Source organism: Carya illinoinensis, chromosome 3 (assembly GCF_018687715.1).
Source record: "Carya illinoinensis cultivar Pawnee chromosome 3, C.illinoinensisPawnee_v1, whole genome shotgun sequence".
NCBI lineage: Eukaryota > Viridiplantae > Streptophyta > Magnoliopsida > Fagales > Juglandaceae > Carya > Carya illinoinensis.
In genome coordinates this window covers 1,359,338-1,371,178 of record NC_056754.1, presented here as the reverse complement: position 1 = coordinate 1,371,178, position 11,841 = coordinate 1,359,338, and the positions used below count along the sequence as shown (strand labels likewise).

The 11,841-nt window shown below is 38.3% G+C and overlaps 2 protein-coding genes across 4 annotated transcripts; both read left to right on the top strand.

Annotated features, from left to right (window-relative positions):
• Positions 1-832: 832 nt before the first annotated feature.
• On the top strand, positions 833-7,331 carry LOC122302328. 3 transcript variants are annotated; one of them, XR_006240439.1, is made up of 6 exons: positions 833-1,218; positions 1,702-1,772; positions 2,010-2,115; positions 2,223-2,355; positions 6,116-6,236; positions 6,823-6,962. XR_006240439.1 is itself a non-coding variant. In XM_043113527.1 (6 exons), exons 1-6 carry the CDS (start codon positions 1,142-1,144, stop codon positions 7,169-7,171), a joined length of 564 nt encoding a protein of 187 aa, XP_042969461.1. In that variant the 5' UTR covers positions 849-1,141; the 3' UTR covers positions 7,172-7,331. The 3 variants fall into 3 exon arrangements, 2 of the variants coding, with proteins under 2 accessions (XP_042969463.1, XP_042969461.1); XM_043113527.1 differs by lacking the exon at positions 6,116-6,236 and adding an exon at positions 7,145-7,331 and having other exon boundaries at positions 849-1,218; positions 6,823-6,972; XM_043113529.1 differs by lacking the exon at positions 6,823-6,962 and having other exon boundaries at positions 836-1,218; positions 6,073-6,208.
• A 1,055-nt stretch (positions 7,332-8,386) lies between these two features.
• Positions 8,387-10,755, top strand: LOC122302327 (phytolongin Phyl1.1-like). Its single transcript, XM_043113526.1, has 2 exons — positions 8,387-8,591; positions 9,029-10,755. The coding sequence occupies exon 2, from the start codon at positions 9,491-9,493 to the stop codon at positions 10,325-10,327; it is 837 nt and encodes a 278-aa protein (XP_042969460.1). The 5' UTR covers positions 8,387-8,591; positions 9,029-9,490; the 3' UTR covers positions 10,328-10,755.
• Positions 10,756-11,841: the final 1,086 nt, after the last annotated feature.

Sequence of the window (11,841 nt, the reverse complement as noted above, 5' to 3'; positions counted from 1 at the left end):
GAGAAAATTAGAACTAATAAATGTTTTATCTACAAAAAAACTTATAAACTAATGTGATTTAATATTGTATGTTAGATTATAAAATTACATTTATTATAAAGTATATTTAACATAAATGAAATTATGTCAGTTCATAAGTTTATTTTTATAATTTTTTTTGTGAGTCTAGTACTTATTTTCTTTATATATTATTATTGGGTGGGTGAGAATTCGCAAAATATAAATGAATGGATAGTGGGCTTATTTGGCTTGACCTCCTACACCTGACCGGGGTGGGGTGGGGGGGCGAGGGGGCGGGGGGATGCCTGCACAAAGTCACGTTCATGCAGATTCTTGACCTAAAAGCTAAGGCTTCGTTTAGTTATACATATAGTTTCAATCTATCTTATCTAAACATTCATATACCATTCAAATACAAACACATTTTGATTTTAAATTTTTAAAATTTCATCTAATTATTAAAATATTTATAAATAAAATAAAATAAATAATTCAATTTTTTTAAATTTTAAAATAAAAAGAATATTAAAAAAATATATTTTAACAATACTTTAATTTTATAATTTTTTTTTTCAATTTTTCTTTATCATTTTTTAAAATATCTTAACTTAAATAATTTTAATACTATTCATAAAATATCTCTCTACCATTTTCTTATCTAATCTATTTTATCTAACCAAACCAGACAAGTCTGGATTACACTCCTTCCACAATTAGACGGTTAGATCCCACACATGCCGATTTGTGATGAGGGTGCTACCATTTTCTGTTACCGTGCTTTCGGCTGTACTAGATCCAGTCGGTGTCCAATCCAACCGCCAAACGCACCTATCTGCTACTATTCTAGTTGTATAGCTCTGGTAAAAACAGATATTTCAGCACCACCCTATCTGATATTCGTATGTTAAGACCTGATGACAGATCATGATGTTTAATATATCTATATATATGAATTAAATTTGAAGCACTAGACGAGCGAATTGAAGAAAATATGCTCATCTCTGAAACATAATTCAATGAACAATTCCTATTTAATTACTTTGTCAGAGAAGTGAAATAGACATAAATTCGTTTTTTTTTTTTTGGAACTCTGATTTGGAGAATCGGTCCGAAAGTTCTCTTAGACATTTGGGCGAAGGAGATGGCAACGTCAAGGATTGGATTGGCTCCTTGGTTCCACAATAAGGTCATCGATCCTCTTCTCCAAATCCTCCGCAGGTTCTCTCTCAAGATTTTTTCTTTCATTCGATTCCTTTTGTCTTCAGCTTGTGGGGTGGGTTATTTACTGTAACTGAATAGAAATATGTACTGCGGCTGTGCTTAATTACTCGTTGCTATCTATCATTCTTTAATTGTTACTATACATTTCCTGTGCTGGATTTCACGGATCTGTTTGGCATCCCGCATTGTATTCCTGTCTGAAAAAAGTGAACTTATTCATGAAATTATATTTTCTTTACCTTTTTAAATCTAATCAAACAGAAAGGAAGGGAGAGAGAGAGAGAGAGAGAGAGAGAGAGAGAGAGAGAGAGAGAGAGAGAGAGAGAGAGAGAGAGAGAGAGAGAGAGAGAGAGAGAGAGAGAGAGAGAGGGGGAGGGGGGGGGGGGGGGGGGGGGGGAAGGGGTTGATCTCAATTTTAATCCTTAAACTTCTGGGATAGAATGATCCGCTCAGTTCAGCAAGTTCTTTTCTTTTTCCCAGGGGTGCTGAGCCAAAGCAATTGGCATTCTCTACTGCTCTTGGCATTACCATGGGAGTATTTCCTATATGTGGTATGTCCTCATCTACAATTATTCTCGTGTAATTTTTTTCTTTTAAAGGTGATTTTGAAGTGAAATTAAGTAGTAGTGCTGATTGATCAGTATAAGTGATTGATCTTTGAATCATTATGCATAGTTTATTATATACCATGTGCATTAGTTGTGCTTTGTATATATGTGTGGAAAGAACAGTGAAGCTATTTGTTGTATTGCAAGCATTCTTTAGATGAACAAGGGCTTCATTGACAGGGGTGACTGTTTTTCTATGTGGGATGGCTATTGCATTGCTTGGATCTCGTTGCCATGCCCCAAGTGTAATGCTGGCAAACTTTATTGCAACTCCGATAGAGTTGAGGTACTTGTGTGCTTTTAGAACACCAATTTGCATTTGATTTCATCATTTGTAGTTGAGATCTGTTTTCTCTATGTATTACTCTGATTGCTGATATGTTTTACTTCCAGCCTGGTGGTACCGTTCTTACGCTTTGGTGAAATTCTCTCTGGTGGGCCTCAATTTCCCTTGACGGCTGATGCTTTGAAGAAGGTTTTGACCGGCCAAGCCTCTTGGGAAGTCCTCTTAAGTGTAGCACATGCGGTAGGTGTCTAGACTGACATTCTGTTAATTAAGACCCTCTCACTCATTAACACATGCATAGAAACTCGTTCATACTTCATGCCCTAAATCATCGGTAATTTTGATTTATCTAAGCTCACATTGCTTTATCTTTGGCACATTCATGGCTCTAGTTATTGTTCCTTGTGGTCTTGTCTTGCTGTATACTGGTATTGCTTTTGTGCCCGATACTAGGACAGCTATCATCAATTGCTAGGTGCAGATGCCAGGATGATCTTGAGCGTATTAATTTCTAATGATATTGTGTCACTAATAGGGTCTGTTGGTGGTGTATTGTATCAGCTACAGTACTTCTAGGTGAAATTACACCTCACTCACAAATTTTTTTTATTTTTATTTATTTATTTATTTTTTATGAGTAAAATCAAAGTATATTAATGAAAAGAATAGGCAAAAGCCATGTTCAGTACAAAGAATGCCCTACTACGTAGACTCAATAGCTACCAAAAAATCATGGATTGGCCATTAAAATTAACTGCAGTGGCTCATGTACAAAGAGTTCTAAAAAAGAAAGCTTTTAGTTTCTCCATAGATCTCTCTTTGTCCTCAAAGGTCCGTTCATTATGCTCTTGCCATATGCACCACATTATACAAATGGGAATCATCTTCCACATAGCCTTGATCTGTTGAATGCCTCTCAAATCTGTCCAACAATCCAATACCGCCACCACTGTCTCCAGCATTAACCAGCCTAAATCTAGTCTACTCAATATCTCATTCCATAATCCTCGAGCTACCTCACAGTGTAGTAGAAGATGGTCTATGGATTCCCCCCCTTTCTTACACATGCAACACCAATCTACGATGATCACCCTCATTTTCCTCAAGTTGTCCGTTGTGAGGATCTTACCCAAGGACGCGGTCCACACGAAGAAAGCTGCTTTGGGAGGCGCCTTATGTCTCCAAATCTTTTTCCAAGGGAACTGGATAGGGGACCCTTGCGAGAGAGATTTATAGAACGAGCGAACCGAGAACAATCCTTTACTTGTAGGCTTCCACCATAGTAAATCTGCATTCTGGTTGCTCCGTTTGAATGAGTACAAGAGGCTGTAAAATGCTGCAAAACTGTTCAATTCCCAATCATGTGCCGCCCGGCTGAAGTTGATGTTCCACTGGATTTGTTCCCCAACCATCCCCATGACATCCGCTACTGAAACCTCCTTATCCCTTGCGACCCTGAAGAGGGCCGGGAATTGGTCCTTTAGGGCACTGTTTCCATACCAAGTATCATGCCAAAATTTAATCTTAGTCCCATGTCCTAGACGAAAATTTGTATGGTGTGAGAACACCACCCATCCTCCTCTTATATATTTCCACAGTCCCACTCCATATGCCCCTCTCACCTCATTGGAACACCATTCCCCCCAAAGGCTACCATATTTGCTATCAATTACCATCTTCCATAGCGCATCTGGTTCTTTATGGTATCTCCACAACCATTTTCTGAGTAGCGCCCGGTTAAAGGTTCTCAAATTTTTGATGCCCAAACCGCCATAAGAGAGAGGACTACACACCTTCTCCCATCTTACTAGGTGGTATTTGAATTCCTCACCGAGGCCTCCCCACAAAAAGTCCCTCTGCAGTTTCTCTATATGAAGCGCCACACTTACTGGAACAGGGAACAAGGACAGGAAATAGGTTGGCAGGTTAGATAGAGTACTCTTGATTAAGGTAATCCTACCCCCTTTTGACAAATACATTATCTTCCACCCTGCTAATCTGCGCTCGACCTTCTCAATCACTGTATCCCATAGCGGAGCTGCTCTCGAGGCAGCCCCCAGCGGAAGACCAAGGTAAGTCATAAGAAGTGCGAAAATCTTACACCCTATAATATTCGCCAAATATCTTAAACGTTGCACATCTCCAATAGGCACCATCTCTGATTTATCAAGGTTCACTTTCAATCCCGACGCTGCTTCAAAACAAAGTAAAAGTGTCTTCAAGACTCGGACCTGGTTGTAATCAGCCTCACAGAAAATAAGGGTATCATCTTCAGAGTTCATGGACCAGGTTAGTCTGTTGAGTTCCCGCTGTTTCTTAGACCCTATCTTCCTCTGTTGTTGATGACCCACTTCAATAGCGGTGAGTAAAGCCATGAACTGCTCCTCATACCCATCACACCTCAAACCCACAATATCTTGTATGTCCTTTACCGTGTTGAAGACCCAGTTCGAGACACGAGCTTGATTTGGAAACAGGCAGTTTAAAGGGACAGGGTTCTGTATTCTTACGTCCATCTGTTCCTCCATTAGTTCTTCCCCAAGCACGAAACCCACCTTCGTAAGTTCTGTATTCTTACGTCCATTCTCTTCATCTGAAAGGAAAATGTCTTCGCTGGCCGAGAACTCACTGCCCCCTGTTTCACATTCTTCCAACTGATTATCTTCTTCGTACAGTTTAGGTGTCCTTTCTGAGCCATCATCCCCTCCCCCACACTCCATTGGTGCTGTTTGTCCAGTTTCGGAGGGGAGAACAGGTCTCGGTGGCGATGGGATGTCCACCGCAGCTTCTGTCGGAAATTTCTCTTGTTGGCCCGGCGTTGTCTCTGCCTTACCCAAGCCTTCGGCAACTTCTGTAGCTGCTGTCGACAGTTTCTGTTGATTTCCTCTTCGCATTGAAGATTCCGGCACCTCCTCTACCTGCTGCAAGCTATGCGTCGACGAAACGGGCACGGTATGGGAAGACCCTGCCCGTGCTTTCCATTCCTTCCGGGTCGGTTTAAGTGAGACGGGCTTAGGCCCTTGCCTAACGCGGCCCTCATAATTAAAATGATCACGGGCTTGATTCTGGCCCAACTTGTTACTTAAGGCCTTAGTATAATCCTTTTTAAAAGCATCCCCAAAACTCACCGTTTCTTCCATCCCTTTAATAGCCCCGACACTTCTCAGAACCTTAGCCACCTCCTTTTGCAAATAACCCAACTGAGCCTGAATTTCCTTCACCATGCAGTGTACCTTGCGCACGTCTCTGCCAACTTCTCTCTCTCGAGGGGCACAATGCACATCACTGTCACCATACCCCTTCCTCAGGCCGGCATGTGACCCAGCCGTGGTAAGTGCTTCTTTATACGATTTCGGCCTCCCTTCTGTGTCTTTCCACAGCCTTCTCTGTACCTCTACACCGGTAAGGGCCTCCCTTAACACCTCCCCCATACTTCTCCAGCTCCATCCCCCCTTATCTTCAGCAATAATAATGAAATTTCGGCGACCTCCTTCTCTGTTTCACTCACAAATTACCACCTATTTTTCACTTTGGATCCTAAACTAAAAAGTTAGCCTTTTTTTGTTCATCTTATTTGTTTTATCTTTGAAAGGGTGCAAATTGAAAAATATAAATAGTTTAGGGTGTAAGCTGAAACTTCTGGAATATAGGGTGCGAAAATGAAAAATAGATGGTGGTTTGTGAGTGAAAAATGTAATTATCCCATCATTCTAATGTTTTAACTACTTGGACAAGACTGTGAACTAGAAACTGTCATTGTTTAACTCCAAATGCCCGAATATAGTTCTTGATGTTCTAGCACGAGGTTTGGAATACTAGTGAGTCCAATGACCAAATTGTCTCCTTAGTTAGGAATTCAACTTGATTATTCATATGCTTATCCCTTCGTAGTGGTAGAAGAGTGTACTTCTACTCTTGATACAATGTGAATATTCATTAAGTTGATTCTGATGGCAGACTGGCTTTTTACTACTCCAGTGTCGGTAAAATTATACTGCAGATATACCGGATTGCTGATGGAGTAACTGGGTTTATAGTTTTGTTTTTTAGCACTCTTTAGTGCTTGCACCTACACATTTTGTGCAAGGAGCTACAAAATGTGATGCATTATCATTAGTCTGGTAAGTCTGTTTTCTCGTCCGTTTAACAATACATCTAATCAATTCTTATCTGAAAAAAAAAAAGAAGAAAAATCTTGGGAATATAGTTTCGCAGACTGGCCATGGACTAGCACTTATTTTCAATGATTCTTTAACAATAAGGTTGGTTAGCCTGATTTCTCTGTCAAAATTTGTTGCCTGTGCATAGAGCTAGTCGCAACCACAGTGAGAATTAAAGGAAAAATAAAGACTTTATGGGACAGTGGTGCTATATGACCAGACAGTTGTGGTTTGGGAGCTAATAAGAAGATTGATATTTACTTGTCATGTAATTTTATGTTAATAGACACCTTAACATCCTATTAAAATTTTAAAGCTTGAGCATTTCAGTCCCGACCTAAGATGTCTTCTCCTGCCTATTTACATTATTTGCTTCAGCTTCCACTGATGTTTAATGACATGGCCACAATTGAAACTTCATTTATCTTTCAATCTTTACCGTTGATGGGATGGCTTGTAGGTCCTTTTACATTATTTGCTTCAGCTTCCACTGATGTTTAATGACATGGCCACAATTAAAACTCCATTTACCTTTAAATCTTTACAGTTGCTGGGATGGCTTGTAGCGGCACCCTTTATCCTGGCAACCCTCTATGTGATTCTTCTTCCGTGTTTCAAGCTCTTGGTTCACAAGTTTAGCTCCATTCCTTCAAGCCCAAATAAACAACCTAATTCACCCTCAAATGTTAGGCTGAAGGTAAGGGATGTCTAAATGACTTATAGTAAGCAGAAATTTGTGGTACTCATCCTGTCAATGAGGAACATCGTAATTTGTTTCTAACCCAATGCTTGTACATAGTTGTGCTAGAGTTGTACTAAGATGTTTGTATCATTGTGTTTGATGAGATTGTTTGTATTACATTGTGTAGCCAAGGCCACACTTGGATACAAACTAACGAAAGTATGAAGTTGATTCACGATCATGACAGCCAGGAAAATGATGCATTTCTTTACATTGCCCAGCATTTTGGGATGTACTCCTATGTCGAATCATTTATGTGGTTCCAAGTTGGACACAAGTTGAAGTTCACTTATTATGAAGTTCTTTTTTTCTCATATAATTTTCGTGATTTTTTCCAGTAATTTTTTCCCATCCGCCTGAAAAACCTTTTGGCATTCCAACATGCGAATGAATCGTGGTATGTTCATTGTACAAAACAGTTGACTAGATGGAAAATATGATCATAGACTAATCTGTTTCTTTTTATTCAGACCAAGAAGAAAAAGGTTTCCTTTCATGCCGTTAGTTCTCTCAATAATCAATATATGTTGAAAGCATGGGTTTATTCGACCGTTTTTTTTTTTTTTGTGTGAAATCGGCCTCGACTGTTGGATATATATATATATTATCATATGTAAAAAAGTCTCTTCCACTTTCCTATCAAACATCTGTTCATTTTGGCACATAAATGAAGGGGATCGAAGAGATTAATGCAGATCATGTCCATCAAGAAAAGACTTGAAATTTTATTTTGGTTTATTTGAAATTGCTCCTTATAATTGTAATCAAAGTCAAAGATGTTTTCTCGTCTCTAGTTTCTTTTCTAGACAAATCGAAGAAACTAATATAGATCGAACTCGTCCTAGGCTGCAATCGAACATATCGGCCCCGCGTTGTGGGCCTGTCGCTGATTTGATACCGGTACCAAATATTCAAGTTCTCCCCCCCCCCCCCCCCCCCCAACCCAAAATATTCGTTATAAGGTTACGAACAGGTTGATTGACAGGAAAAAAAAAAAAAAGCAAAAAAGAAAAAAGAAAAACCGCAACAATATAACCACCATAAATAATAATGACGGATTTTAAGATGTGTAAATTTTATGCGTAATTTCTTGAAAAAAAAAGGATGTGATCTATTATCAAAAATATAATTCTTAAGTAGATATTGTATTTATTTATTTATTTTTAAAGACAATGCACAATATTTATTCGTCCTAAAATTATAAATATCAATTTTCATAATAAAAATATTTATGGATAATTTAGATTTGAAAAATAATATATATATAATTTTTTTCTAAAATCCCTTATACAATTATATTTTAAATAAAATATATTTTTATAAAATAATTTAAATTTTGAAGCAAGAGATGCATGCCCACACGGTGAGGTCATGCCCTTACCGCTTGCGATATCCTTCCCGAATTCAAACAGCAAAGCCCAAAAGATAGGCAACTTTCCGGGGATGGCGTCAGTTAAAAAGTCAAAACACTCTACTTTGTAACTATAAAGCACTCGTAACATTTATCTCCTTACCTTTCGAATACCAATAATCAATAAAGCGATTGTTCTTGAAGATGATTTGGAACTCTAAAGGTAAGTGCCTAGAACCTTAGATTAGCGAATTGGAAGCCCACATCATGCTTCGTGTATTATTCTTTAGAAACAGTTGAGTCGTCTCTATTTTTAATTCTTCTTATCAATCAAACAGAGGTTGGGTTTTTATTTTTTATTTTTATACTCGTTGACTTTCATTTATTTTTAATTTCTTAGCTTTAGATCTTTGGAGAACTCGATTGAAATGTTACCTTAATAGTTTGTGTTTATTTGTTTTTAAGTTTATTTCGTATTACAGCAGTGGGAACTGTTGGATTTTGGACGTGTATTGGATCGTGAAAAACCCCGGTTATCATTTTTTCAAATTCAAATGGGTTCTCGAGATTCGAGAATGGAATTGAAGTCAATTCGTTTCTTATAAAACCTACCAAGTATAATCTCTGATTATCTATACTTTTTTGTTCTCTTGATTACAGTGTGCATGCCATCGCGAAGTAGTGTTTTTGTTGTTTATGTGGGTATTTGTGATTGGTGAAGAACCCCATGCAGGCATGAGGGACTTCATTGTTGATTTTGAGTACTTTGCTGGGGGACTGAGTTGGTATTTGTTAGAGGCTTTTGAGTTTGTTGCAGAAGAACTACTTGCATTTTGTTTGGTTATTGTCGTTTTGGTTGAGGAGTTTATTGGATTTTTCTTCTGCCAAATCTTGATTGCTTAGAGTATTCAGCATCCAGAAAAATTATTACAGAGCCCTATATCAGAAGTGTTTGCTTACAAATTTGTATTAGGGTCAGACTGCTTAGTGGATGGTAAACCCAAGTGGGTGTTGAAGATCGAGAACCTAGAAAACAAGAAACAAGGCCAATCCTGGGTCAAACTTGGTTTTCAGGTAGAATTTGCTGCAGACCAAACTGGGGGACTTTTTATCACTATAATAATGGATACCATTCAGAATACAGTGTATTACTGTTGCATTTATAGGGGTAACAGAATTTTGTACACCTATAGTGGTGGAGACCAAGATATCGAGAACTTGGCCGTTTTGTGCTTGGAAAGAACTCCCCTGTTCCATAGGTGGTACTTTGAGACAATGTGTAGAAAAACTTTTGGGTTTTTGATGGAAGATGGATATGTTTATTTCACAATTGTTGATGAGGATCTGGGTAACTCGGGTGTTCTTCAATTTCTAGAACATGTGCGAGATGAATTTAAGAAGGTAGCAAGAAAAGGTTCAAGGGGAAGTTTTTCAAGTATGAGCTCAATTGGTTTACAGGAGCAGTTAGTGCCTGTCATCCAGCGGTTGATCACCATATTGGAGAATGTTTCTCAGGGTGGCAGTGATTGGACTGGTGAAACATGCTCATCACTTCATGTCGGTCCGTCTCCATCATCACATAATGTAAATGGGCAAATTGAAACTGTTAGTTCTACAAAAGCCCCTTTGTTGGGAAAAGCCAGCAAGCAAGATAAGAAGAAGGCAAAGGATCATGTCATTGGAATGAGAGACATGGAGCTGGAGGAGAACCGAAGATCTACAGACAGAGGAGTCAAGGCTGATTTGGAAGGCCTGGATTCTCATAGTCAAGGTGGGGCAGGTTCCTCAGTCTCATTGCAGAAAGATATAGGTTCTATGAGGATAAGATCAGGTTCTCAAAGTATTCGAAAGAAGTATTGGCATCAAGTACGAATTGTTCTTGCCATTGATGCAGTTGTCTGTATAATTTTGTTTGTGATCTGGCTATCGATCTGTGGTGGTATTTCTTGCCTTCGTTGAGAGATTGTCATTTCTATTAGATTTTGAAGCTTAATTTGTGGTCTCAGACTCTCAAAGTTAAGTTGGCAATTTGCACCATGATGATTTGGAAGAAAGTGAAGCAAATTCTTTGAAGAAGAGGTTCCTGCAGAGGGTGAAGGACGGAAAGCCACATACTAATCTTGTTGGTAGGATTTTATATATATCTGAAGGCATGTCCCTTAAAATTATGCATTCAGCCGCCTCAGATATAGGGAACTTGCTGTATAGTTTCATAGCTTTTGTATGTATATATGAAGTTTGCGGGAGATTATCAAGTTATTGGTTTTAGTATTCTATATTTTGTTTGCTGAGATGGTGTGAATGTTCCGTAACCTTGAAACTTTCTTTGTTCCGCTTTCTATTTATTTTGTGTACTGAAACATCCTACCTTTTTTTTTTTTGTTCAATGCTAGCTGTTTTTCATTCACCTCTCTTCAATCATCGAGAAGTTGGTTTTCTAAACTCTCATATTATTTAAATGGTTCATATGTGCCTATTATTGATTATATTTACCTATTCAATATTATGTACCTAATCTTTGTGTGTTGCCCGTCAAATCTCCACGGGCCAGGGGGCCAAAAATATATAAGAAATACTTGTATCATTGGTGAGGACAGACAAGCTACTTTAGTTGAGAAGTAGAATCATGAATTTGATTGCACGCACATTATTCATGTGGCAAGATCTGAGTGAATGCAGATTATGATGGTGATTTCTGACTTTGTAGTATTGTGTTGTGTCTGTCTGCTATCCACTTCACGCCTCATTTCTAGTTATAAAGTATGCTTTCATTAAAATCTGGCTGGCATGGCAAAGAGGTCTCTTTTGTACTTTTTGCTTAGGATGTAATCTGGCGAGGAAGATCGGCACCCTCTTTTCAGTGGTGGTCCAATTGTTTTTTCAGATAGTGCTTGCCCTTCGAGGAAGCCCGAAGCAGATAGGTTTCTCTTTCTTTTCTGAACTTTACGCTGAGGCATCGAATAGATTTCCCTGGCATCAGAGGACAGAGCAAGGTACTCAATTTTGTACCTGTATGTTTGAAATATGCGTTTTGGGGGGCCCAAAAGCAGTTCATCTTCACTTGTAGATGTTTCTACGAAATTAATTCTTCTAGAGGTGCCATTTTAGCTATCTGGTTTCAACATAATCCACTGGCGAGAGAATCTTGCATTAAGCTTAGTTGATTTGGTTCAGCTTGCCTCATGAATGTCTTGGTTCTACTAGTGCCGCAGTGCGGTGTCATTCCCACTTGAATGCGGTCTCTGCTCTCCGTCCTTAATTTGGTTTCCATTAGAAAAACCCCCCTTTGTTTTTCTGATGAGGGCTATGTTCGTGTTAAATAAATATCTGACATTTCCTTAAACATCTTATGTGTGGATGATGAGATAAGATAAGATATTTTAAATAAAAGTTAAATAAAATATTGTTAGAATATTATTTTTTAATATTATTATTATTTTAAAATTTGATAAAGTTAAATTGAGATTTAAAAA